The sequence below is a fragment of the Crocuta crocuta genome, unplaced genomic scaffold (assembly GCF_008692635.1).
Source record: "Crocuta crocuta isolate KB4526 unplaced genomic scaffold, BGI_CrCroc_1.0 scaffold50, whole genome shotgun sequence".
Taxonomy (NCBI): Eukaryota; Metazoa; Chordata; class Mammalia; order Carnivora; family Hyaenidae; genus Crocuta; species Crocuta crocuta.
The window spans coordinates 3,725,287-3,752,857 of NW_027527428.1; the positions used below are offsets into that span (position 1 = coordinate 3,725,287).

Here is a 27,571-nt window from a genome sequence, read left to right on the forward strand (position 1 = left end):
TTCAGGCAAAAAACCCAAAAGGCCAGATCCATGTGCATCCATAGGTTCAGGCATTCCACCCCCCCACCCCCCCGCCCCGGTGTCAAGCATCTTCTGGACAGTGAAGGGGGCGGGGATTTGTGGTATTGATCAGTCATTACCCCGTTTAGTTCAAATTCCTTGGTCTCAAGATAAGAGTTGTCCTTCCTTTGAAAGGAGCCCGTAGCAATGTTCCAAGGTCTCCAAAACCTCAGTCATTTGCCACCTTGGGAGTGTCTCCTCCTTGGTGCCAGTGTCCCCTAGGGAGTCTGGAGGGGCTTGGAGCCTGGCCTGAGCCCTGGGAAAACGGTGGAAAGTCTCAAGACCCCGCACTCCGCCCCGTGCCTCGGGACGGACGAAGAGGCTGCTGCTGTCCTGGCTCCTGTCACACCTTTGGTTTGGAAATGACGGAACGCTGGTACAGCCGGATTATACCTTCATCATGCAGCCGCTTCCAGAGCGTTCTCTCGAGCGGGAAGTCGTGGTTGATGTAAAAGACTGTTTTTTCCCAGGACTTATCATAGTAGTGATCAGAGAATTGCTCGTGGCCTTCGGTGATGAAGCCATAGGCACTCACCTGCATAAAGGTTAGAGGAGAGATAGGCCCGAAGTTGCTGCTCTCTCTCAGGCTCACTCTCGTGGGCTNTGCCCCCCCTTGCTCCGTCACGGCCGTTGTCCCGTCCCATGTGGACACGTCCAGGGACAGCCCACAGCTGTCTCCCCAGGTGTCCCTGCTCGTGCGCCGGGGCCTCACCTGGTCACAGAGCTGAAGGGCCGTGAGCAGCAGGAGAGCGCCGGTGGTGGGGCGGTAGATTCTCCAGTGGACAGTGTCCAGGGTCTTAGACCTCAAAACCTGTGAAATACCCCAGCCCCCGGCTGTCAGGAGGCTGCGGGGCCCGCAGGGACCCGGCCCCTGCCGTGCGCCTCACCTGCCCGCACCTGTTCTTCATGTACCGCAGCGAGTCCGGGTGCAGCAACAGGTATCTGTCCAGCGGCAGGTGTCCCCGGAAAGCTACCTGGGGCCTGTGCCTGCGGGCGGGGACGGGTCCCTCAGGCTCCGTCGGCTCACCTCCTGCTATGTGGGCCTGGTACCCCATCCCCCAGTGAGAGCTAAGGCTGTGCCCACCTGCCCAACCCCCTTCATGGCTCTGCCTGGGGGAGGGGGGGAGGGGACGGGGGTACCTGAACCAGGAAAGGCCAGTTTTCTCCAGGCTCCGATTGAAAAGGAGCGCCTCCAGCCACTCATAGTCTCGGGTGCCTTCCAGGAAGTGCAGGTAGCGGACATGCTGAGGACCAAGGACAGTGTGTGGCCCCAGAGTCCCGCCTTCAGGCCCAGGGGCTGGGGCGGCCTGGCTCCGACTCCAGCCTGCCCCCTTGCTCCCTGGAGCTCTGCCTGGCCGCCCTCGGAGGGCCAGAGCCTGCACCTTCCAGACTCCAGACCCAGGACGCTCGGCTCCCTCCTTCAGATTCTGTGTGTGGCAGGCCCGTCCCTCTCGCTCACCTTCCCCAGAGGCACGTGCCGGAAACCTCGACTGCCCAAGGCCAGAAGTGACTGGGTCAGCGAGAAGGCAGTGAAGCCGTAAAAGGACGTCCGGGTACCCACATCCTTTTCGTAGCCCTTAGTGACCGCTCCACTCAATCTACGCAGAGAGACAGAGCCAGACAGAGCCCATGAGTGCAGGAGGGAACGCACAGAGGTGGGTGGGGGCGAGAGAGGGGAAATGGGGGAGGCAGCAGTTACAGAGGGGATCTCCGGGGAGCCCAGGAATTCCACCTTCCGGACCCAGGCGGAGAACGCCCGATCCGATCTCTCAGAAGAGTCAGTCTCTGCAGGAAGGAGTCAGGATGGGAGCCTGGGGGCGGACAGCTTACCGGAACACGTGATCGTGGCTGTCTATCTCCTGGCCCATGTGGGAGTTGTTCAGGATGCCCCCGTTGCCCACCACTGCACAGGTGATGCACTGGGAGCTCCCAGCAGGGAGGCTGGCCAGGAGCAGCTGCTGCTGGGGCACCGGAGGGAAGTGGGTCACAACCTTCTGCACCACTGAAACAATGTGAGTTTCAACTCGCATTCAGAGCCCTGGAAGGGCCAGGGGGCAGCCCATCATTGCTCCCAGGGCTGCCGGCCCCCAGGGGAGAGGCAGCCCAGAGGCAGAGGCCAGCTGCCCCCTTGCCATGGCGGTCGGAGGCCCCGGCTACCACCCCCGCCCCCACCCCAGGGAAGACTCACAGGAGTAATTGAGCTCCATGAAGCCAAAGGGAGGTGCAAAGTGTTCCAGACGGTCCCACTCACTCTGGTTGAAATTGCTGGAGTCCATGAAGAGGGTGAGGTTGGCCAGAAAGAGTGTCTGGAGCCAGGGCGACTTGGAGGCCTTGACCTTCACTGAGTCGGAGCAGGTCTACATGCAGGAAGGTGGGTCAGGCAGGGACAGGCCCAGGAAGGCCACGGCCAGGGGCTGGGCGGGGAGCGGGGGCAGAAGGTGGGCCCCACAGTTTGGAAGGCACTGCCTTTTCTATCGTATGTGGAGGGTCTGCTGACCCTCCCTCGCCATTGTCCTGGCCGCCATGGCCCTGAGGGTTCCGGGGAACAGGCGATTCTTGGTCCTCTAGGGAATGCATCTTGGTGGGTGGGAGGGGGATGGAGACTCTGGGAGCCTGGAGGGCTTCCTGGGCGAGGCTGCAGTTATGTGTGTAAACATACATATTTTGAACGCTTCCCTCCGGTAGGTGTGAGCCCAGGGAGAGAGGGAAGGTTGGGGAATTATCTGTGCGGGGAAGACGAGGCATTCCCAGGAATTAGGGCTGGGCAGCAGGACCGGGCGCCTGCCCCTCCACACCGCCTTTCAACCCTCGACCCCTCCCCCTGCGGAGGATGGAAGATGCAGGTGTGGACGTCGGGCTCCAGAGCCGGGAGGACTCTCTGACGCTGCCCAGGGACCCTCCCGGCCTTCGGGACTCCAGGGCAGGCTGTGGCCAGGATCGGGGCCACCTTCCCCTCCTGCCCCCACCAGGATGGGGTGAAAACCAGGTAGCGGAGGGCTCGGGGAGGGACCAGGCAGAGCCTGGGGGCGGAGCCTGGGCGCCCAGGGAGGCGGGGTGGACTGTGCGCGCAGGGCTGAGAGCAGGGAGCCAGTGGCCGGACTCACCGTCTGTAGGGCCCCCGTGTCAAAGCTATATTGCTCCTCAAAATCCCACCGGGGCTCAGACTTGAAGTTGGCAGCCCGCAGACTTGGGCTTCTCTGTGTGGTGCGGCCCTGGACGCGGGTGGAGGATGGCTGGGCCCGGGCTGTCTCCGCGCGGGGCGTGGCGGCTGAGGCCACGCCTTTCATCGACCCCGCGCCTGGGGTGGCCAGCGCCTGGCTTTCTGGCGTGGGTGTCCTTGCCGAGGTGGCCGCTTTGGCCGGAGGCTTCGAGGGCACCGTCCTGGTGGCTGTGGGTTCCCCATTCTGGTCCTGCCTTCCTGTGATGGCCCTCCTGTCCTGACTCCTCAGTGACAGTCCCTTGTCCCGTGCCCTCGGGGACAGCGTGTCCAGCACAGTGTCCCTCCACTCCTGACCCCTCGGTGGGGCCGGCTCAGGGGAGGTGGCCCCACTGGCCTCTCCTTTGATGCCCCCGTGGGCGGGGTGGGCCGTGGTCTGGGCCCCGGGCGTCTGCTCGCTCTTCTCCGGCGCTGATGAGGACGCAGGAGCCATCATCATTCCTTCCCATGGGGGTGCCTGCCGTGCAGCCTGGTGAGGTGACTCTGGAGACCTCTCCTCGTCATCCACGTGTTGACGCCTAGGGACGGAAGTACACTTTGGTTAAGGCCGAGGATCGGATCAACAGGTTGGAGCATAAGTGGTATTTCTTCTTGTGCATTCGGTAGGCTTCAAACCACAAGACATGAGTATCGCCATCTATACCCCGAATTAAGCTGCTGGCAATCGGTCTGGAAACTTACCTGTGACCACTAAAGAGACTGCGGTGGTGGCTTGGAGCTGGTTCTGGGAACCGGGTGTCAGGAGCCGAGGTGACATTGCTAACCCTGGACAGCGCTCCCTCCACCTGCTCCAGGAACGACTGTGACCCTGGCCTTGTCACTTACTATCTGTTGACCTCTTCTCTTTTTCTTTCTTTCTTTCTTTTTTTTTTAAAAATTTTTAAAATGTTTATCTATTTTTGAGAGAGAGAGAGAGAGACAGTGTGAGCAGGAAAGGGTCAGAGAGCGAGAGGGAGAATCCAAAGCAAGCTACAGGCTCTGTGGGCTGTCAGCACAGAGCCCAACATGAGGCTCGAACTCACGAACCACAAGATCATGACCTGAGACACTTAACCGACTGAGCCACCCACGCACCCTAGTAGCGAGATCCTTTTAATTAAAAACATTTTTTAAAATTTATTTCTGAGAGAGAGACAGAGACAGCTTGAGCAGGGGAGGGTCAGAGAGAGAGGGAGACACAGAATCCGAAGCAGACTCCAGGCTCTGAGCTGTCAGCACAGAGCCCGACGCGGGGCTCGAACCCACAGACTGTGAGATCATGATCTGAGCCGAAGTCGGACGCCCAACCGACTGAGCCACCCAGGCGCCCCTAATTTAAAATTTTTTAATGTTTATTTATTTTTGAAAGAGAGACAGAGAGACAGAGTGTGAGCAGGGGAGGGTCAGAGAGAGAGGGAGACACAGAATCCGAAGCAGACTCCAGGCTCTGAGCTGTCAGCACAGAGCCCGACACGGGGATCGAACTCATGAACCATGAAATTGTGACCTGAGCTGACGTCAGACACTCAACTGACTGAGCCACCCGGGAGCCCCGATCCTTCTAATTTTTTTTTTAAATTTACTTTTGAGAGAGAGAGAGAGAGAGAGAGCCCACGTGCACACAAGTGGGGGAGGAACAGAGAGGGCGACAGAGCATCTGAAGTCGGCTGACAGCAGAGAGCCCGATGCGAGAGCCCGATGTGGGGCTCAGACTCACAAATTGTGAGATCATGGCCTAAGCCGACATCAGACGCTTTACCAGCCGAGCCACCCGGGTGCCCCATCTTTTTTTTTTTTTTAAACGAAGGGTAGGTAACAAAGATCACCTTGTTCATGAGGAAATAGGAGAAGATGCGTTCATGTCAAGACTATGGCTGCCAGCCTGGACTGAAAGATCTGCCTGAAGTATTTACTTGAAACCCTGCCTAACGACACGGGTGTGTGGTGGCACTGTCAGGAAACATCTACGTACTCAGCAAGTACTCATTTGTCAAGAGCCCACATCTCATGTTAGATGCTGGACATGTCGGGTGTGAGCCGTGTTTCCCAGCCGCGGGGAAGGCGGTTCTAGCGACTACACATTTGTGTGATTACGACACGGAGCAAGTCTCGNAGCCTGGACTGAAAGATCTGCCTGAAGTGTTTACTTGAAACCCTGCCTAACGACACGGGTGTGTGGTGGCACCGTCAGGAAACATCTACGTACTCAGCAAGTACTCATTGCAAGTCTCGCCCCGGGTTGGAGGCGGGGAGAGAAAGGCGTGCAGGCTCGGTGGGCACGAGGGAAGGCGCTCTGCCAGGGCAGGAGACGGGCCCAAGCGGGTAGGGAGAACCGGATTACTGTTTGCATTGTAGGCCCGACTAAGGAGTTTGGACTTCATCATCGGTCTTCTCGTCCAGGAGGAGCTACTGAAGAATTTCAGGCGGGAGATGGGGGTGGGGAGGGTGCCCTCGCAAGGCAGTGGGGGGCCCGTGAGCTGAATGCCACCCTATGATGCTTCGTCGTTATTCAGGGTGCCTGGCCTGGCTTGGGGCACTCAGGGCTTTGGCTCCAAGGATTAGATTTACTTTCTCTTTATTTTCTCCTTTTGTGTGAGGCTGTCAGAGTATCACTTAATTTATGCAAATTAGCTTCAGGGGTTCTGCCGAGAAAAGCGTGGGTCCTCCGCTCTGCAGGGCTCTGTCATTGGCCTTCGAGGTGGGGTCTCTGTGCTCACAGGTTTTGGGGGGACTTCTGGGAGACTTGGGAGGAAGAATTGTTCTCTCTGGTAACCTGGCCATCCCCCTGATGGATTTCCAGGTGTCCCTAACTCCTGCCCTTTGTACGTGGTGTCCCGGGCCTCCCTGGCTTATCACGGTCATTCATGTCCCGAGCAGCTCCCTTCTGTCTGCTTCCATCATTCTTCTTCCAAGCCACATATCACAGACTTACTGGGGCCACGGAGAGAGAAGAGAGAGCATGAAATATGCAGCCAAACAGACCTGAGTGAGAATTAGCCAGCGCGACTGGGAGAAATCTTCACCCTCCTGGGCCTTGGTTTTCTCTTCTGTAAAATGGGCTGCCGCCTTTTGCTTCTGAGAAAAGTCTGTTGTGAGCATTCACTGACAGCCTGCGGTTAGCATCGGGTGCAAACCACACACTCAGCGGGGCGCCTGGGCGGGTCAGGAGGTTAAGCATCTTCGGCTCAGGTCACGATCTCACAGTTCTGCGGGTTCGAGCCCCGCATCGGGCCCTGTGCTGACAGCTCGGAGCCTGGAGCCTGTTTTGGATTCTGCGTCTCCCTCTCTCTACCCGTCCCCGACTCACACTCTGTCTCTCAAAAATGAATAAACGTAAAACAAAACAAAACACATGTTGGGCCAAATAAGATCCGCCCTCACTCCCCGACTGTGGTGCTTCGTTCCCGCTCATTCTTGATTTGTCATGTTCAAGTTGGGGGCTCTCCTGAGTCCGGTCTCCCACTCCTCTGGTTGCAGCTTTGACTTCCACCTTCCCTCCCCCCGCCCCAACTCCACAGCCCCTCGTTTATTCTTTTATGCAGCCACTATTTTTGGAGCATCTCCCATGAACGCTGTGCTAGTTACTGGGCCTGGGTGATGAGCTCACCCAGGTCCGGTCCTTCCCCCACGGAACCCAGGATGTAAAGGGGATGACGGATCAACACAGAGATAAAATGCCAGGTCGTAACCCTGGCATGCCGGGAAATGAGTGAGCATGATGAAGCCCTGGGAGGTAGCCTGACCCGAGCTCTACGTCCAGGTGACAACGTGAATGCTGAACCTGTGTGTGTCATCGAATTGGGCGTGTTTTGGAGTTGTATTCGCTCAATGGAGATATCAACTCTTCCCTAAACAGCAAACCCCGAGGGGGGACGGGGCAGAAATCACGCTAAGCAGCCCTTACTACAAAGCCCGCCGTGGTGACATATCACATCAGTGCTTTCAACAGGCTTTCTGTTTCTTAAAAATAATTTTTTTTTAATGTTTGTTTATTTTTGAGAGACAGAGTGTGAGCCGGGGAGGGACAGAGAGAGAGGGAGACACAGAATGTGAAGCAGCTCCAGGCTCCGAGCTGTCAGCACAGAGCCCGACGCGGGGCTCGAGTCCACGAACCATGAGATCATGACCTGAGCACCTACTGAGCCACCCAGGCACCCTTTGAAATGGATTTAAACAAATGTGGAAGAGAATCTGAAATACACACACGCAGAAGAACATCTCATTCAACATGTGTTCACTGTGTATGTGCAACGTGCTTTGTAAGCCCCGGAAATACGAATCTGAAAAAGACACAGACGTTGAACCCACAGAATACACAGTCACTGTTATTACAGGTGGAAGACACTGGAGACTTTGATCCCTACAAAAATACGGGGCTGGCCCAAGGTGGCACACACCATAAGCAGATTACCCGTGTTTATCCTTCCTCGAGCGGGGCCTCCCTCTGCACTGCGGCCGCCCCTCTAGGCGGACGCCGTGCTTCCTGGTACCTGGACCCCAGGGAAGCACGCTTGTTCACATCCCCCAGGAAGGGTGCTCTCTGTTCTGACCTTCAAACTTCTCTGGAGGCTGTTAGGGAAAGGCTGGCAGTGGGGTCGCTCCTCCTGGGAACTCACGCTGTTACCTGGCCTCACTCAGCAAACGCCCCTGCCTTTGTTACACGGGTCAAGGAAATGACTTGAACGAGAGCTATCCCAGACCAGCAGGGAGGGAAAGGCCGTGAGGCAGGGCTGGGCTGTGACATGGAGTAGCCTGGAAAAGCTAATCGCCTTCCAGATTTGAAGCTTTTATTCTTTTTTTGTTTTATTTTCTATTTTTTAAATATTTATTATTTTTGAGAGAGAGAGAAAGAGCGTGAGCAGGGGAGGGACAGAGAGAGAGGGAGACACAGAATCCGAACAGGCTCCAGGGTCTGAGCTGCCAGCACAGAGCCCGATGCGGGGCTTGAACTCACAGACCGCAAGATCATGACCTGAGCTAAAGTGGGCCGCTCAACCGACTGAGCCACCCAGGCGCCCCTATTTTCTATTTTTAACTAAAAAAAAAAAAAGTGGGGGCAGGGAGATTTATCATAAGGAGAGAAAACATCTTGAGCCCAAGACCAAGGCATGGTTGAGGCTCTAGGAGGTTCTGGAACTTGGACTTTTTTCTTTGAGGCTCGTCCCTGTCCCTACTTCTGTTCTTCACAGCCTTCTCTCTTCTCTCTGCTCCGCAGCCCGCATGGTGGTGGAGGATATGGCCGCCCCAAGTCACCTGCTCCGGGGACTGTTGACGCTCATGCAGTCTCACGTGGGTCCTTTCTCCATCCCTGGCCACATGGTAAGTGACACGGGTCACACGGCAAGTGGCCACCCGGGGTCCACCCTGCGTGTGGGAGGAAGACAGTCTCAAGAGAAAGAGGGGTTCTGGGCTCAGGAGCTGGAGAGACACCCCTGGAAGTACCCATTCTGAAAGAGCACCACCCATGCAGAGAGGGAAAGCTGAGAGCGTCCAGAACACACATTTGATGGAGCCGGGCCGCCTTTCTTAGGTAGAAAGGTTGGAGAGCCTGAGAGATTCACCCTTCTCCCCTTCAAGGTCACGACTGAGCTGAAGCTCCAGGCTCGAGGCCCACGGCCAGGGCCTAGCTGTTAACCCTGAGAGCAGACAGCTCTGGCTGCCCAGCTGCCGGCCTTGCATTCCCCTCCACGCCCAAACCGCAAGAGACGTCTAGAAGTTTTCCTTCCAAACTGCAAGCCCCTTCGTGTGGCTGTGGGCAGGGAAACCGTGGGACAGGGCAGTCTTCTGCCCTAGACGTGGTGCAGCCCAGACAGCGGGCCCTTTGCCTCGCGGTCGCGCTGGCCCCGCAGAGGGAGCACCACGCACTCCTTCCTGCAGCCCCTTCCAGAGACGGGAGACCCTCCAAATTCTGAACTATAGAAGTCCCGGGGGGATCTGGGAGCTAAGAGGTTCAAGGTTTATTTATACTTGATGCCATGAAACAAGGGTTGGCAAGAGAGCACAGTTGATCCTTGAAGGGTGTGGGGGTTGGGGGCGCCAACTCACACACGGCCGAAAATCCACGTGTAACTTTTGACTCCCCCCCCAGACTCAACTACTAATAACGTGCTGTTGACTGGAATCCTTATCGGGAGCACAAACAAGTCAATCAACACATATTTTGTATGTTATATGTATTGCATACCCGTTCCTACGATCAAGGCAACCAGAGAAGAGAAAATGTCATTCAGAAAATCAGAAGGAAAATATACGCACAGGGGGTGCTGTAGAAAATCTGTGTATAAACAGACCCATGAGGTGCAAACCGCATTGCTCAGCAGTCAGCTCTGTCTACTAAGCGATAATGTAGGGGATGTTTGGGGAGCTCGCATATGGAAGAAGTCGTCCAACCTGAAATTTAGCAATAACACCCCCAAATCAAAAGCCACCAATAAAGCCGCTAGGAATAGCAGATTATTTCATCAGGGGACCCAGGTGGCTCAGTCGGTTGAGCGTCCAATTCTCGATTTCAGCGCGGGTCACGATCTCAGGGTTGGCGAGTTTGAGCCCCAAGGCGGGCTCTGATGCTGAGCCTGCTTGGGATTCTCTCTCTTCCCTTCTCTCTCTCTCTGCCCCTCCCTCACTCGTGTGTGCTCTCTCACTCTCTCTCAAAAATAAATAAATGTTAAAGATTAAAAAAAGAGATTATTTTAGCAAGGAAGAGAAAAGAGCTCAGAAAACCTCCTCGATGATCCAGCAATTCCACAGCTAGCATTTCTCCGAAGAAAATGAAAACGCTAATCTGAGAAGACACACACAGCCCTGCGTTCATTGCAAGGTTACTCACAACAGCTGAGATATGGAAGCAACCCAAGTGTCCGTCGGTAGATGGATGGATGACGAGGCGGCATACGAGTCCATAAGGGAGTTGCCCAGCCATAAAAAGGAATGAGATCTTGCCATTTGCAGCAACGCGGGTGGACCTAGCGGGTTTTTACACTAAGTGAAATAAGCCAGCCAAAGACAGATACTATGATTTCACTTATATATACAATCTCAGAAACAAAACAAACGAACAAACAAAACAAAACAGAAACGGATTCATAGAGAAGAGAGCCGTCGTTGCTAGAGGGGAGGTGGTGGTGGTTGGGGGGGATGGATAAAATAGGTAAAGGGGATTTAGAAGTACAGTCTTCCAGTAATAAAAGAAATAAGACACGGGGATGTAAAGTCCAAGCACAGGAAATATACAGTAACATTGTAACAGCTCGGTGTGGTGACAAACGGTAACTAGCCTTATTGAGAGCACTTCATAATGTATGTAAATATCGAATCATTATGTTGTACACCTGAAACCGATAGATGATGTTTCGTATCAGTTATTCTTCAATAAAACCCTCCAAAACCAAAACCCTTTGATTTCCCTAAATAGTTCTGGGCTCTGCCATTCAATAGAACAGACACTGAAGAGGCTCCCGGCTACGGGTGCCTGGTCACCAGCTGGAACCCCTCCCCAACCCCCCCACCATCTGATTCCTCGCTCATTTTATCTTGATCCCCCTTGCCTCCTCAGGGTCACAAATCTGGTTCCCCAATCTCGGTTTTCATGATGCCTCTCTCCTTGAAAGGGGAACCAATGTTAGGGTCCCCACAGTGCCTTTCGTCAGCCACGCTGAGGACCCTCTGTGACGGGCTGCTCTCGCCTCCGGTACCTATTTTCTGTTAAGGTTCAGGGGGACAGGTAAATTATTGGTGGATCACATCAGGTAAAAAGCAACCCAATGTCAAATTCTAATCTATGTGGGAGGTAAAAATAGAAAATGTTGCACTTTTGGGGCGCCTGGGTGGCTCAGTGAGTTGAGCATCCGACTTCAGCTCAGGTCATGATCTCACGGTTCGTGGGATCGAGCCCCGCGTCCGGCTCTGTGCTGACAGCTCAGAGCCTTGAGCCTGTTTTGGATTCTGTGTCTCCCTCTCTCTCTGCCCCTTCCCTGCTTGCACCCTGTCTCTGTCTTTTTCTCTCTCTGTCAAAAATAAACATTAAAATTTTTTTAAAATAATAAATTTATCATTCGTCCAGCTTGGAGCTTCCCAAACTCCCTTGGTTCTGGCCACCATAACTCTTTAGGGGCTCCGGTCTTATCTGAAATGAAAACTAATCATTCTGCTTCCCCCTCCCACAAACTTTGAAGTTTATTTTCCCCAGGAAATCCTGCAACTTTTTTTTTTGCATGATTTACATGCAAAAACTTAACTTTGAACCTTTAGATGTGCCCACAAGTTGCTTCAATCGCTAAAATCTGTACTTTGCCTTACTTTGCCTTAATTTTCTTTGTCGCTGGAAAGAAAACACACAGAAATCTGTATTCTGTTGTCATTCCAAGTGTCCTTTTTTTTTCAACTCTAAGCCAATTCTCTCATTTGTTTAGTTTCCGGCCAATTAAATCCTAATGAGGAACAATAGAAAGTGGGAACAGAAGAGGAAACACTTCTGAGCCACTGCTCCTAATGGTGCAGCAGCTGGAAACGATTTCCAAAGCTCTACCCCCCACCCCCACCCCGCAGGGGAGCCCTGAGCCTTTTCTGGGATCCCATTCAGCTCACTGAACTCACTGGGGCCCCGGAGATGGGAGGCTGCTTTAAAAGTTGGACATTTTCCCTCCCTGTGATACAGAAATACAGACACAAGCCTACCTCTCTCCCCAGACCCACAGGCATGAGTCTTGAGATTAATTAAGAAGAACAGGGAAGGCCTTGAATGGGGGGGGGAGTCAAGGTAATTGTTGCAAACCAAGGAATGGCAGGTATGTACAGGTCAAGAATCACAGGTACAAGGGGCGCCTGGGTGGCTTAGTCGGTTAAGCGTCCGACTTTTGCTCAGGTCATGATCTCGCGGTTCGTGGGTTCGAGCCCCGCGTCGGGCTCTGTGCTGACTGCCAGCTCAGAGCCTGGAGCCTGTTTCAGTCTGTGACTCCCTGTCTCTCTGACCCTCCCCTGCTCACGCTGTCTCTCTCTCTCTCTCTCTCTCTCTCCTAGAAATAAATAAAAAAACATTAAAAAATTAAAAAAAAAAAAAAGAATCACAGATACAAGATAAGACCCTGGGGCCCGCTGGCTGGGGAACCCTTGTGAACCAAGGTTGGTTATGTATTTATTTTTAAATTTTTTTTAATCTTTATTTTTGAGAGAGAGAGAGAGACAGCATGAGCAGAGGAGGAACAGAGAGCGAAGGAGACAGAATCCGAAGCAGCTCCAGGCTCTGGGCCATCAGCACAGAGCCCAACGCGGGGCTCGAACCCACGAACCGTGAGATCATGACCCGAGCCGACGTCGGACGTTTAACGGACTGAGCCATCCAGGTGCCCCAAGGTTGCTTAAAGCAAAGTCCATTTTTGTCACCTGCATCTGGTACTTAGCTTATCTCTTCTGGGGATAATCACACCTGTGAGTAAAATTTGTTTCAGGGTTTAGCCCGAGATCAGGTGACATTTTTATACTGGCATTTTTGAGATAGCGACCTGCGAGGGGCAGGGGGAAGGACATTCCTCCCCTTCCCCATCCCCAAGGAGAAGAGCAAAGGGGCGCACTGAGCAGCCACCCGTCCTCTGCTGGGGCACGAAGAGCTGCTCCACAGAAAACCGGGTCAAACCCCACAGCGGTGGCCGCATTGAAGGACTTCGGGATCAGGCTCTTTCCGTTTCTGTTTCTTGATGGCACAGGGCCCCGCTAGCAGAGTGCGTGTCTCCTGTGAGGTGACACGATGGCAGCTACCTGGAGTGTTACAGCTGTCACCTACCCATGACTTAACCTCCTGAACGCCACTGGCTATCTGCAAGCGTTGAACTTGAGACTGACAGAACTAACTTCCTGGCACTTGGAAAGCGGGCAGCGGAGCTCACCGCGGCGGAAAGTCACCGCTTGAGTTCCAGCCCGGCCACTAACCAGCCTGCTGTGCGATCTTGGGCAAGACACAGAACCCTTAGAGCCTCTGTTTTCTCATCCGTTAAATGGGACTCTTCTTTTTTTTTTTTTTCTAAGAACGTCAAACATACCTTTATTATAATATTTAGGGAAATGTGTCATTAATATTTAATTGTTACCAATGAGGCACTTACATTTTACAAAGATTTACCTCAAATAAAATAAGTTTATCTCTCATTTTGCACATGATTGACAAAATGTAGTGGCCTTTTCATTTATTTATTAATTTTTGCTTTTCGGGTTTTTTTGTTTGTTTGTTTTTTACATTTGCATCCAAGTTAGCAAACATATATGAAATAATGATTTCAGGGATAGAGTTTAGTGATTCATCACTTATGTATAACACCCAGTGCTCATCCCAACAAGTGCCCTCCTTAATGCCCCTTGCTCACCCCCCACCCACTTCTCCTCCAGCAACCCTCAGTTTGTTCTCAGTATTTAAGCGTCTCTTATTGCTTGTCTCTCTCCCTGTTTATAAAAAAATTTTTTTTCTTAATGTTTTCTTTTATTTTTGAGAAAGAGGGAGAGACAGACAGAGCAGGAGTTGGGGAAGGGCAGAGAGAGAGATGGAGGCGCAGAATCCAAAGCAGGTTTCCGGCTCTGAGCTGTCAGCACAGACCCTGATGCCGGGCTCGAACCCACAAACTGTGAGATCATGACCTGAACTGAAGTCAGATGCTCAACTGAGCTGCCCAAGGTGCCCCTCTCCCTCCCTGTTTTTATATATTTTTTGCTTCCCTTCTCTTATATTCATTAGTTTTGTACCTTAAATTCCACATATGACTGAAGTCATATGATGCTTGTCTTTCTCTGACTAATTTGACTTAGCATAATGAACACACTCTAGTTCCATCCATGTTGTTGCAAATGGCAAGATTTCATTCTTTTTGATCACTGAGTAATATTCCCTTGCATATATATACATCTTCTTTATCCATTCATCTGTTGATAGACACGTTAAATGGAACTTTTAATGCGAGTCTCACAATAGTGTTGTAAAGACCTCACAGGCCAGTGTATAAAAAAGGCACTTGGGGGCGCCTTGGTGGCTCAGTTGGTTGAGCATCTGACTCTTGATTTAGGCTCCGGTCATGATCTCACAGTTCATGAATTCGAGCCCTGAGTCAGTCTCCACGCTGAGCTTGGAGCTTGCTTGGGATTCTCTGTCTCCCTCTCTCTCTGCACCCATCTCCCAAAATAAACAAATATTTAAAAGGCACTCGGAAAAATACAACGTTATACAAATATACTCTAGTTGAATTGGGTCAATTGCTAACATATAGTGACACACAGTGACAGTCAGAGTCCCCATCATATCCCCTTTGGGCTCACATGTCCAGAGATGAAAACCTAAAAGGGTGACAGGCGTTAAGGTCATTGGTAAATGGTACTTCATGTAGAGCTAAACCACTTAATTGAGTAGTCAAGAAGTAGTGGGTAGTTGGGGCGCCTGAGTGGCTCAGTCGGTTAAGCTTCCAACTTCGACTCAGGTCATGATCTCATGGTTTGTGGGTTTAAGCCCTGGTTCGGGCTCTGTGCTAACAACCAGCTCAGAGCCTGTAGCCTGTTTCAGATTCTGTACTTCCCCCTCTCTCTGACCCTCCCCTGTACATGCTGTCTCTCTCTCTCAGAAATAAATAAAAACATTAAAAAAAAAAAAAAGAAGTAGCAGGTAGGCATGTGACTTAGAAATAGGGTGGTAAGTACCAAAAGAAACAGCAAAAAGAAATGAAGTAGTGACCTTGGGAATCAGGATTTTGGAGTAGAGAAAGGTCATGGGGACCACTCTATTTTGATGTAAATCTTGAAATATTATTTGACTTTAAAATTTGTTTGTTACCTTAATAAAATTTTTTAAGTTTATTTATTTATTTTGAAAGAGAGAGAGAGAGAATGAGCAAGAGAAGGCAGAGAGAGAGGGAGAGAGAGGGTCCCAAGCAGGCTCCATGCTGTCAGCACCCAGCCTGATAGAGGGCTCGAACTCACAAACTGTGAGCCAAAACCAAGAGTCAACACTTAACCGACTGAGCCACCCAGGCGCCCCTTTAATATATACATTTCTTAAATTAAAGGGAAAACCATGAAAAGTAAATGAGACATCTTATTGAAAATTCTATGAAATTTTGAAAACAAATGCAGCATTTATTCCACAAATATTTATTGAGTGGTAATTATATGCTGGGCATTTAGGACTATCTGTTAGGGATGAAAGATGAGAAAGATATGGTTACAAGACACTCAAGGTCTGGGGCACCTGGCTGGCTCAGTCCGTTGAGCGTCCGACTTTGGCTCAGGTCATGATCTCACAGTTCGGGGGTTCGAGCCCTGTGTCGGGCTCTGTGCTGACAGCTCGGAGCCTGGAGCTGCTTCGGATTCTGTGTCTCCCTCTCTCTTCACCTACCCTGCTCCTGTGCGCGCGCTCTCTCTCTCTCTCAAAAATAAGCATTTAAAAATTTAAAGAAAAAAAGAGCCCCATGTTCATTGTCTCCGTGGACACGTGTGGCCAATAAAAACCAGATTTTTTTTTAACGTTTATTTATTTTTGAGAGAGGGAGACAACACAAGCAGGGGAGGGGCAGAGAGAGGGAGACAGAACCCGAAGCAGCTCCAGGCTCTGAGCTGTCAGCACAGAGCCCGATGCGGGGCTCACACCTGCAAACTGCGAGATCATGACCTGAGCCGAAGTTGGATGCTTAACTGACTGAGCCCCCCAGGCGCCCCAGTAAGAACTTGAAAGTAAAGGACTCCCTGCAAGACGTTAAGCGGGGAGAGGATTTGGTGAAATAGATAAAATGTCTCGGAGAAGGACCTGTCTGTTTCCTCCCACCCCGCCCCTCCCTAGAAAGTTTACTCTGGGCGAAGAGGAGCGAGAGAAGGATGGAGAGAAGAAAGGGGTCTCTGGACCCCGAGATCGGAGGGTGCCTGAACCCTACTTCTTGTCGTGTTCCTAGGGTCTAATGGGACCCCTGAAAGGAAACGACTGTGCACTGAACCTGGGAGACAGAACCGTAGTTCGACAATCTCAGAAACTTCTCCCACCTAAGCCAGGTGGGCATGAAAGAGCCAAGAGGCAGGGACAACGGGCGTCTCAACGGCCACACGATGGCTATGAACGAGTTGCCCCCACCAGGGCCCTGGCACGGCCTCAGGCATCCGGCCCTGGGGTGGCCGCAGAGGTGGTGAGGACGGCCGAGACCAAGTTTCCCCACAGCTCGATGAACGGGACTCTGGGATCGGAAACCAGGACGTTATAGAAAAGAAAGTTTCTATTTCTCAGCCCAAAACAAAATAAGATGAAAAAGAGAATCCATACAGCTCCCTCGTACCAGTCGACTCTAAAGCCAAAACAGGGCATAGAATCTTTGAAGACAAATTCATTCCAGACCAGGGAAGCCTGGCAGGTAGAGACAGGGTCTTAGATTGTATCTACCTACCCGGGGGCGCGTTGGGGGCTGGGACCAAATTACGAAGATGGGAGAGGTCGTCCAATAACCTAGGTTTGAAATCATACAGTTGTCTCTCGGTCCTTCCTCTCCACTGCCTTCGCATTCTGTTTGTTGCCAAATCCAGCCGATCTGACTTACTCAGTCCTTTCTTCCTAATGCCGTTCTCTGCCCAGAGCTCTCGGGCCCTAAACCGCTACAACAGCCTCTAACCTACCCCCCCAACACCACCTTCCCCCCACCGTCTACCGTACAATCTAGTAAGCACGAATCTGCCCAATGCACAAATGTAGCCAAGTTACTCTGTTCCTGTGAAGCTTTTCATGGCCGTAGAATCAAGGGTAAACTGTTGGTCCATCGAGGGCCACGCATTCACTCTTTCATCAACAAGCATTTAAAACAGCACCTCCCAGGGGCGCCTGGGAGGCTCAGTCCGGTTAGGCGTCCGACTCTTGATTTCAACTCAGGTCATGAGCTCACTGTTTGTGGGATCGAGCACCCCCCTGCCCCCCGTCAGACTTCTTCTTTGATAACAGGGATCCTGGTAGACCTTCTCTCTCTCTCTCTCTCTCTCTCTCTGTCGCTCCCCTGCTGTGCTCTCTCTCTCTCAAAGTAAATGGATTAACTTTAGAAAAACAAAATTAAAATAACACTGCGCTACACCTAGCCGGTGTCCAGGACCTTCTCAAATTACTGAGGAAAGAGAGAAAAGTAAGATGCAGTCTGTCAGGAGACAAATAAACTTTGGGTTCGTGACAACGTTATGATGTTATGATGGGTGTGAGAGAGGAAGGCGGGGCGGGGGGATGGGGGAGGTGGAGGGATGGGGGGCTGTGCCACCAGCCTGGGTGGTGGCATGGAGCATGGACTCCGGAGCCAGCTGGCCTGTGTCTGAACTTAAGTGACAAGGGTGACCTCGAGTGGGAAAGTTGCCTAACCGCTCTTATCTGCAAAAGAGGGATGTTGTTGATAATAGTATCTGCCCATAAGCCTTGATATGTGGTCAGTAATCGCGGGTTTTGGAGACCATTGCCTGGCACGCTGAGCCCCTATCAGCATAATTGACATTAGTCATTGGTCCCTCGCGCCTGAACACGTCCCGCCCCCCACCGTTTCCCCTGCTTCTGAGCCTCCTTAGTGTGCGATGTTCCTCGGGCTGACACGTCACCCAGCCCGCTGGCGCTCTGCAAATGCCACCAGGATGTTGTCCTTACCTTGCCCCCTGGAGGGAATTACTCTTTTCAATTTCCTCCCATAGCGCTTATCACCTTGGACTTAAATTGGAGGGTGTCTATCACGACTAATAATATCACACACCCTCTCTTGCTTCTTGTGAGGCCCTCCCCTCCATCGGACTTTGAGTCTCCTGAGAGTCAACAGTGGGGGAGGCGGGGTGGAGAAGCGTGGGTTTTGGAGCCCAAATCCCTGGTGTCCAAATCTCTGTCTTGCCACTTCCTGGCTGAGTGGGATTAGACTTAACCTTTTGGAGTCTCAGAGCCTTTTTTTTTTTTTTATAAAAGAATAGAAGTGCTGATCTTGGGCGATGATGGTGAATATTGGAAATAACCCGCAGAGGGACCCCCGGGTGGCTCAGTCGGTTAAGCCTCTGACTTCGGCTCAGGTCATGATCTTGCAGTTCATGAGCTCGAGCCCTGCGTCGGGCTCTGTGCTGACAGCTCAGAGCCTGGAGCCTGCTTCGGATTCTGCGTCTCCTTCTCTCTCTCTGCCCCTCCCCCACTCACGCTCTGTCCCTCTCTTTCTCTCAAAAAATGAATAAATGCTAAAAAAAAAAAATTAAAATTAAAAAAAGGAAATAACCCCCAGAAAGCTCGTGAGCACAGGTTCAGGTCTGGGCCAGTCTCCAGCTCTGAGATGATAATGATGCGTCATTAACATGCAAACTTCTCCTGAACAGGGACCTTCAGAAGCCGCTGACACTACACCTGGGTTGGCATTTTAGGACCTCCTTTTATCTCTCATTTTACTGTCACCCTTTGCGCAGGCAGCACTGTGGGGACAGGTGGGCCACCCCCCACCCCCGTCTCTAACTGCACACTTGCCTGCCCCTCCCACCCCTTCTTCTTCAAAGCGCCTCCTGATGTCCCACTTCTTCCTACCCCACCCCTCCCAGATCCTCTTCGCCTTATGTTCCAACGACTAAATCTGCCTGTGAGGGCATCTGCCAGGCCCAGTCCTTCCCTTCGCGCAGGATAATCTGCTGTTGAAGTCTGTCCCTTGGTTCCTGCCCTGGGTCAGGCCAGAGTGGTGGTGACTCACACCTCCCTTCCCATCTATCCTGTTCCCCTGGGGCAGCCCCGTCATTGCGCAACACTACTCTGATGCGGTTGCCTCCCCGTCTGAAAGCCTCTTGCATCAACCCTGGGCCCCACCCGCTCGCGGTGCCCTTGCTGGGCTCCCCAGAGCGAGCCCCTCATCCCGCAAGGCAGAGTCTGCCGTCCGAGGCTCAGCCAGGAGGACACTTTCGGCCCCCTTGCTTGTACTGATCTCCGCACACGCCTGATCCGAGCCCTGCCTGCCTCCTGCCGTCTCACCGAAGCTTTCATCAGACACATCCTCTCCTCCAGGGGCCTCTGCTCTCGAGGTGCTCACTCTCCGCCCTGCGGTTTGCAGCGTAATAAGGAGAGACCACTCACTGAGACGTCTCGGTGTGTGGCCCCTTCCCAGGCTCTGATGCCTACGGTGACTCAACAGCTTTGCAGTCACCTTTGATGATTAAAACCCAGTCCAAAAAAAAAAAGAAAAAAATTACAGAAAAGATGGGAAAAAAAAAGAACAACCCACCTAAACCCCAAATTCAGTCTCATCCGAGTTACAGGTGTCCTTACTGGTTCAGAGTTTTTCCCACCTGCCTCCCCCCAGCCTACCAGGTCAGAGCTGGAGACCCAGGCTTGGCAGGGGTGAGGCAGGAGAGGTAGGGGAGGTGAGGGAAGCTNTCCTGAAGGCCTGGCTCTTCCAGATTATTACTCAAGGGACCACTTGTCTGGGAAGAGTTGGGGACACGCGGTGTCTTCGCTCACACTGAGGTTCAGGGGGCTTCTGTCTGCTGACATGGTGCTCTGGGTAGGGTCCGGAAGTGTGGCTTCCCTGGGGCGGGGCTCTCCTTTGTGCTGAGGGTCCCCTCATGAATGCCCCCAACAGCATTCGATGTCCCCTCACACTTCTCTGGAGTGGATGTCCCGTTAGTTGGCCCCAGCGGGTAACTGGGGCCGTGGTCCCTCCTGGCACCACAGGAATGCTGAATGGCCCTCCAAGCCTCCGGGGTTTGAAGGCCCAGGCCAGGGCCTTCCGCCCAGATACCTTACACCACAGACAATTCCACCCACCTTCCGCCTTCAGGAATCTCTAGACCAGAAATAGACATCGGTCTGCTTACATCTCCCCCTAACTCCGGGGCACATGACATTGGCTGGGGAAGGAGCCCAGGCATCCGGGTCACTAAGAGCAAGTCTCCAGCAGCCCATTCCCCCTCTGAACAGGTTTCTGCAAGGGACAATGTAATACTCTGACCTTCTCTCCCTCCCTGGTCTTTTTTTATTTTATTTTTTAAAAACTTTCTTTAATGTTTATATATTTTTGAGAGAGAGACAAAGCACAGCCAGCGGAGGGGCAGGGAGAGAGCGAGAGAGAATCGAAGCAGGCTGCAGGCTCTGAGCTGTTAGCACGGCTCAGCACGACGCTAGGCTTGAACTCACAAACCGTGAAATCGTGACCTGAGCCAAAGTCGGATGTTTAACCAGCTGAGACATCCAGGCACCCCTCCCTCTCCGGTCTTCTTATTGAAGCTAGATTGAGTTGGGTTTTTGTCACTTGTGATCAGAAGAATTTAGCATATGCAAACCCAGATTCACACGGTACACAAAAATAAACTTCAGATAGGTTAACTATTTAAGCTTAAGGGGAAAAAAAGTACAAAATATTAGTAGACAGTACAGAAGGCAATGGGAAGGGAAGGAAAAATAAGATAAAAACAGAGAAGGAGGCTGGCCCTAAGTGACTCTTAAATACAGAGAACGAACTGAAGGTTGGTGAAGGGGAGGTCGGTGGGGGTGTGGGGTAAATGGGCGATGGGCATTAAGGAGGGCACTCGTTGGGATGAGCACAGGGTGTTATGTGTGATGAATCACTGGGTTCTACTCCTGAAGCTAAGGCTACACTGTATCTTCATTAACTTGAATTTAAATTTAAAAAATATATAGAAGGCCATGTATATAATTTTGGGGTGGGACAGCCAAATTTGTACAAATGCCAGTGGCCATAGAGGAAAAGATAAATAGATTTCATCCCCATAAAAAGTAGTTGTGTGACAAGAGAGAGCATGAACAAGGCAATAAAAACAAATATTAGACTGAAGAAAACATTTAAAGTGTTGTTACAATGATAGGATGATATGATATGATAGGATGATACAATGATATGATAGGAAAGCGTTACTATCCCTAATTATTAAATAGGGGTTTACTTAATAATTAAATAAAAGAGAAACTCTTATAAGTAAATAAAAGAGAAATAATTCAGTTTTCTTTTTTTTTAGGGGAGCAAGAGATATGACCAGGTCAGTCACAGAAAAATACAAGTGAGTGTGGCTGCCTCGGTTAGAAAAAATACAAATGATTAATAAATGTAAGAGGATCCTCAAATTCACAGTGGCCTGAGAAATGCGAATTCAACAGAGAAACATATTTTCACCTCTCAGTTTATTTTATTTTTTTACATTTTGATTATTTTTGAGAGAGAGATCACGAGTGGGAGAAGGGCAGAGAGAGAGACACACACAGAATCTGAAGCAGGTTCCTGGCTCTGAGCTGTCAGCCCAGAGCCCGACATGGGGCTCGAACCCACGAACTGTGAGATCATGACCTGAGCCGAAGTCGGACGCTCAACCAACTGAACCACCCAGGTACCCCTTTACCTCTCAGTTTCTTAAAACTTCAAAAGCATTAACGATCCAGTGTGGTGACTGAGGAGAGAGTTAACACTCACACCTGTTACTGTAGCCTTTTCAGAGTTGATCTGATGGCATCTGTCGACACTTAATGTGAACATACCCATTGCTATGGCAATCCCATGTCTAGAAATCTACCTACAGAAATACCTACATCAGTGGGGCACCTGAGTGGCTCAGTCAGTTGAGCGACTGACTCTTGACCTTGGTTCAGGTCATGATCTCACACAGTTCATGAGTTTGAGCCCTGCTTCGGGCTCTGTGCAGACAGGGCAGAGCCTGCTTGGGATTCTTTCTCTCCCTCTCTCTCTGCTCCTTCCCTGCTTGTGCACTGTCTCTCTCAAGATAAATAAATAAACTTTAAGAGAGAGAGAGAGAGAGAAATACCTACATAAGTGCACAAAGGTGTGTGGGAAAGGAGTGGGAACCCAGCATCAACCACTAGAGATTGGTTCAATAAACTCACATCTGTATCATGCACAGTGAATAAGATGGGACTAGATTTGTGTTATCGACGTGGAAGGAAGGATATCCAAGACATAGCGTTGGCTTAAAAAGTCAGCCTGTGGAACAACATGTTGAGTGTGATGCCTACCTATTCGCCTATGTGTCTACCTCTCTACCCACTATCTCTTTGCCCATCTGTTGCAAGGGCGTGTCTAGCATCAGGTAAAAAGCACAGACTATGGAAGCAGGATGCGAGGTTTGGGATTCTGGCCCTGTGACTTCCTGGAGGGGTTTACTTCGGGCCTTTCCTTAAGCTTTGTGTCTCTGTCGACTCACCATCCTCAGAACTAATCAGTTAATATACAGTAAGCGCTAGAGCACAGCCTGGCATACAGTGGGTGCTGTAGAAATGTTGGCTATGATGATGGGACATTTATATCTACACCAAAGAATCAAGAGTGGCCGCACCAGAAGGGTGGATAGAGATGGGGGTGTAATGGGCAGACCCTCATTTCTTGCTTGACCTTTCTGTATCTTTCTAAACTTTATGAGAGCCTGTATTCCAAATTTTAAGAACAGTGACATAAAACCCATTCTTTTTTTTTTTTTAAATGTTTTTTTTTTTTTTTAATTTATCTCTAGGGGAGAGAGAGAGAGAGAGAGACAGCGTGAGCAGGGGAGGGTCAGAGAGAGAGGGAGTCACAGACTGAAACGGGCTCCAGGCTCTGAGCTGGCAGTCAGCACAGAGCCCGACGCGGGGCTCGAACCCACGAACTGCGAGATCATGACCTAAGCGAAAGTCGGACGCTCAACCGACTAAGCCACCCAGGCGCCCCGACATAAACCCATTCAAAAAAAATTCGGTATGGAAAGAAAGGGATCTTCCACTGCTGGAGATGTGTTTATTTTATAAGAAAACTGGTCTACAGTGTCCTTTTGAAGGATGAACTTGGGGCCCAGAATCAAGCTAAGGGAGAGGTCATTTTCTGACAAACTCCGCAGGGAGAGCATGATTTTGAATTTTTTTAAATGCTTTTTTTTTATTTATTTCTAGGAGAGAGAGACAGAGACAGCGTGAGCAGGGGAGGGTCAGAGAGAGAGGGAGTCACAGACTGAAACGGGCTCCAGGCTCTGAGCTGGCAGTCAGCACAGAGCCCGATGCGGGGCTCGAACCCACGAACCGCGAGATCATGACCTAAGCGAGTCGGACGCTTAACCGACTAAGCCACCCAGGCGCCCCGGGAGAGTGTGATTTTGAAGGGAGTGGAATCCGTGGGGTAAATCTTTCACTTTAGGACACAGCGAGTGGCATGTAGGAACTCACCCCGAAGCTGCTTGTTATTACTCATGGTCCCAGAGGGGGAAGTTGTTTTCTGTCTACACCTTCCAGAGACCCAGACGCATAGTTCTCAAACTCCTGCCCACATTTGCCCTCTGCCAGCCCCAAGACATCCGGACCTTTTGGTTTTCCCACCCCTGACACCTGCTTGTCCCCCGGGGGTCCCCTGGGAGCTTTCTTGCAGTGTTTCCTGACAACATTCCTGACGATGAAGCGGTTCTCCACACCTCCCTGGACTAGAGTCTTTCACGTTCCCTCTAATAAATTCTGAGGCATTTGGAAAGGGGTCAGAACCTTACCTGAAAGGTTTCGTATTGGGTTCCTTAATAAAGGAAGGCAGGATGAAGAATAAGGAGAGCAGCACGGCCAAAAGCAAGAGCCATTGGACAGCTTGGTCCAGACGACTGAGTCTACGCAGGCAGGTCCTCATGGCGGTGGCTCCGGTGCTGCGAGAAAGTTCTGCATGTCATGAAGCTTTGGTGTGGACCGCGGGTGGTTTAAGTGCTTAGGTTTCCTGGCCAGGGAGTGCACACCGTTTGTCTTGACTATGAACCACCCTGGTAGGCACAGAGTCTATCAGAGTCTGCCAGCGAAAGGAGGGGCTGCCTTCCCTGCTTTGTGGAGGCTTATAAGCTGGCGTGGCTTGAAGGAAGAGAAACTCCTTTTGTTCAAACAAGTTTACTTTCCTTCTCTTTGTCTCCGAAGCCAATTTCTGCATGTAGAACTTTATGAGAGACATGCACACGTTATATGGAACCTCACTTTTATCGGGTTCCAAACCCTTGGGGACCCTGGACAAGTGCATGGTCTGGAAGCACCTTGAACAGCCCCCAAGTTCAACATGACCTTTATAAGGAAGGTATGGGGAATCTGCTTAGCTTTGAGACCTTTTAGCAATCTTTCCTAAAAGAACATTGTGCAGCCGTAGATCAGAGCTACGAGAGTATCTCATCTTCAGACTGTTCAGAGTCGTAGCTCTCTGCGCTGGGTGCACATTAGAATCACTTGGGAAGCTTTACTACATCCAATGCCCCGACTGTACCCCTCCCCCCACCAATGAAACCAGAATCTCCAAGGGGTGGCTATATTTCCAGGCAGGGGTAATTTTTGAGTTCCCCCAGGTGATCCCAACATGTGGCCAAGTTGAGAACCACTGATTTACCGTCTTTCGGCTCAACCTTCCCTGCGTCTCATCCAGAGTCATGACCGTGACAACAACGAGTGGCACATAAGCAGGTGAGAGCTCCGAGCCGGGCACTGTGAAAGGTGCACAGGCAGTACCGCCCTCACAGACACCCAAGCCATTAGTGATATCAACCCCCGTTTATGGTTGGGGACGTTGCCTTTGAGAGCAGGCAACTTGCCCCAGATCACAGAGCGAGCTATCAGCTCTGGGACCCTTCTGCCTGACCCACAGTTTGCATCCTTATCTGCTGCATAGCGACACCTCTGAGAAATCATTAACTCTGTTTTGATCTGAAGAACAAAAAACATAAAGCCTAAGGGTAATGTATAACTCAGAGAAGTAACACCGAGATCGGCTGTAGAAGTCTTAGAAAACGGAGTGACGCAGCCCTTCGTAAAACCCACGGGTTATTAATTTTCAAAATATCGCTTACACGATGTTGAATCACGCAGGTGTTTTCCAGCAGCTGAAATGGGAAAGACGCGACTCGGGATCATAAGCTTGGAAGGTCTCAGGACCTGGGTTCATTATTCACACACGGCACAGTGCACTTGGCGGAATCGCATAGCTTCCCATCCTGTACCCAACGTCCTTGGCCTTCACCCAGGCCACGCACCAATAAATGTTTAAACCGCCTTCCGCAGGCGGGATGAAAAGGGTAAGAACATGCTTCTTTTTTTTTTTTAAATTTTTTTTTTTAAATGTTTTTTTATTTATTTCTAGGAGAGAGAGAGAGAGACAGCGTGAGCAGGGGAGGGTCAGAGAGAGGGAGACACAGAATCTGAAACAGGCTCCAGGCTCTGAGCTGGCAGTCAGCACAGAGCCCGACGCGGGGCTCGAACCCACGAAGCGCGAGATCATGACCTAAGCGAAAGTCGGACGCTCAACCGACTAAGCCACCCAGGCGCCCCAGAACATGCTTCTGAGTGGCCGCGAGTAAGAGACTCACGATGGGCTTCATCGGCCCCCGTCCCCTACGCCAGACTCGTGACATTGTTCCAAGGGAGAGGCTGGGAGGGAGCAGAAAAGTGCCTCTCACTACTGATTCAGCCTCCCTCTCTCCCTGAACACACCTAACCTGTAAATGACTCTATACACTGACTCTACAAATATTTTCTGAATAGACCCGGGTCAAGTCATAACTCTGCTTTAACCAACCCTTCATTGATGAGAGTTCCCCGGTGCACTTGGTACAAGCAATTACCCTATGCCCTGGTGCCCATCTGCAATGCTAGGCAAACGAAGTGCACGCGGGGAAGGCATTTTCTTACCCTCAGCACTGGTTTGATTACAAGGAATATCTCTTTCACCTCGCCCCCTGCTTTTGGAGAAGGCTCTGGCTGCCAGTGTTCTCTCTCTGCCCTCCACGGAGTGTAGACATCTAGATGGGCTCCTGGGTGCGAGCTGAGCCGCCCAACACGGTCGGTGCCGGTCACCACCTCAGGTGTGGGTTGAACTGGGAGCTCTCAAAGCCCGCTGAGGGGGTGGGAGGGGGGTGCGGATAATCCAGACGTCTAGCTTCTTGGTTCTCGGGTTCCAGCCAAGGTCACTGCTGTGTGCCGTGTGAGATCCAGAGAAACACGGATTCTAGTGGAAACAGACTTTCCGAATGGGTTTCCAGCCATCCCCACGGTTTCACGTTAGGTAAGGTGGACTTTTCCTCTCCTCTTGAGAGCTTTTGACTTTAGTCTTTATACACCACCCGGCAGGATGCACGAGGCCTTACATGCAGACAAAATTGGTAAAAAGTCATTTTTGGAAAAAGGTAAGATTGCAACTCTTCTACAGTTATGAAACATGAATATATGTTAAAGATTTTATTCTACTCATAAGCAAACCGGGCAGGTGTCACATTGATTTAAAAGAGAAGCACAGGCGCCCCTGGGTGGCTCAGTCCATTGGCCAACTGACTCTTGACTTCGGCTCAGGTCATGATCTCACAGTTTGTGAGTTTGAGCCCCACGTCGGGCTCTGTACTGGTTGCTCGGAGCCTGTTTGGGATGCTCCCTCTCTCTCTCTTTCTCTGTCCCTCCCCCAACTTGCACTCTCTCTGTCTCTCTCAAAATAAATAAATAAACTTTAAAAAGTAACAATAAATAAAAGAGAAGGGCAGAGGCACAAATTAATATAGAGTAAGGATTGTTAACGATGAATTGCAAATGGGGGCAAAATGGGTTTTTCCACAGAGATAAGGAACATTCTATAGACAGGACGGAATCTGCATGCCTATCAGCTGCCTGCAATTTACAGAGCTATAAAATAGTTCAAAGGCCGTGGAAGGCAGAAATCAGCTAAGCTGGAGGGGTGTCTGGTACACAATGCACCCTTTCCCACTGACACACAGCAGTGTTTTCAGAGTACGTGTACCTTAGAGTCATTCCAGAATGAGAATTTCTGGAAACTGTCAGCTGTTGGATTCCCTCTGTTGGAAGAGACTCTTGATGACTTAGAGGAATGCTGGGTTCAATGGCAAGAGGTCCGTTTGTTAGGGGAAGTGGCCTTCAATGCCCCCACTATATGTCCTGCCTTTTCTAATTCTATTTTCTGTACCAGACCCACTCTTAACTTTTTTTAAAAAAGAAAACAGCCCGATTGAAATATAATTTATAGATACTATATATTTCACCCACTTAAGTGTATAATTCAATGGATTCTAGTATGTATATACATATATATACTTTAATTTTTTATGTTTTATTTATATTTGAGAGAGGGTGTGTGTGTGTGTTTGAGTGGGGGACAGGGAGGGAGAGACAGAGACAGAATCCGAAGCAGCTCCAGGCTCCAGGCTGTCAGCACAGAGTCCGACACGGGGCTTGAACCCAGGAACCGTGAGATTACAACCTAAGCTGAAGTCAGATGCTTAACCGACTGAGCACCCAGGCACCTTGGGCCTTAGTATATTATATATAGTTAGTATAGTTATGTATAGTATAGTATAATATATATATTTAGTATATTTATGGAATGGTGCGAC

At 51.0% G+C, this 27,571-nt stretch overlaps 1 protein-coding gene across 1 annotated transcript; it reads right to left on the reverse strand.

The window, feature by feature from the left end:
* Window positions 1–403: 403 nt before the first annotated feature.
* Window positions 404–23,838, reverse strand: ST6GALNAC1 (ST6 N-acetylgalactosaminide alpha-2,6-sialyltransferase 1). Its single transcript, XM_077754894.1, has 9 exons — window positions 23,708–23,838; window positions 3,165–3,795; window positions 2,249–2,417; window positions 1,891–2,062; window positions 1,520–1,658; window positions 1,201–1,304; window positions 956–1,047; window positions 773–870; window positions 404–595 (listed from the first exon to the last, which is right to left on the reverse strand). The coding sequence occupies exons 1-9, from the start codon at window positions 23,836–23,838 to the stop codon at window positions 404–406; spliced, it is 1,728 nt and encodes a 575-aa protein (XP_077611020.1).
* Between the last annotated feature and the right edge of the window lie 3,733 nt (window positions 23,839–27,571).

Bases quoted from the DNA above. Each gene is read 5' to 3' on its own strand.
- ST6GALNAC1 (XM_077754894.1), bottom strand. From the start codon at position 23,838: ATGAGGACCTGCCTGCGTAGACTCAGTCGTCTGGACCAAGCTGTCCAA. The intron at 2,418-3,164 runs GTGAGTCCGGCC...TCCTGCATGTAG, and splicing joins ACACGGGGGCCCTACAGACG to ACCTGCTCCGACTCAGTGAA. The intron at 596-772 runs GTGAGGCCCCGG...ACCTTTATGCAG, and splicing joins CCCTTCAGCTCTGTGACCAG to GTGAGTGCCTATGGCTTCAT.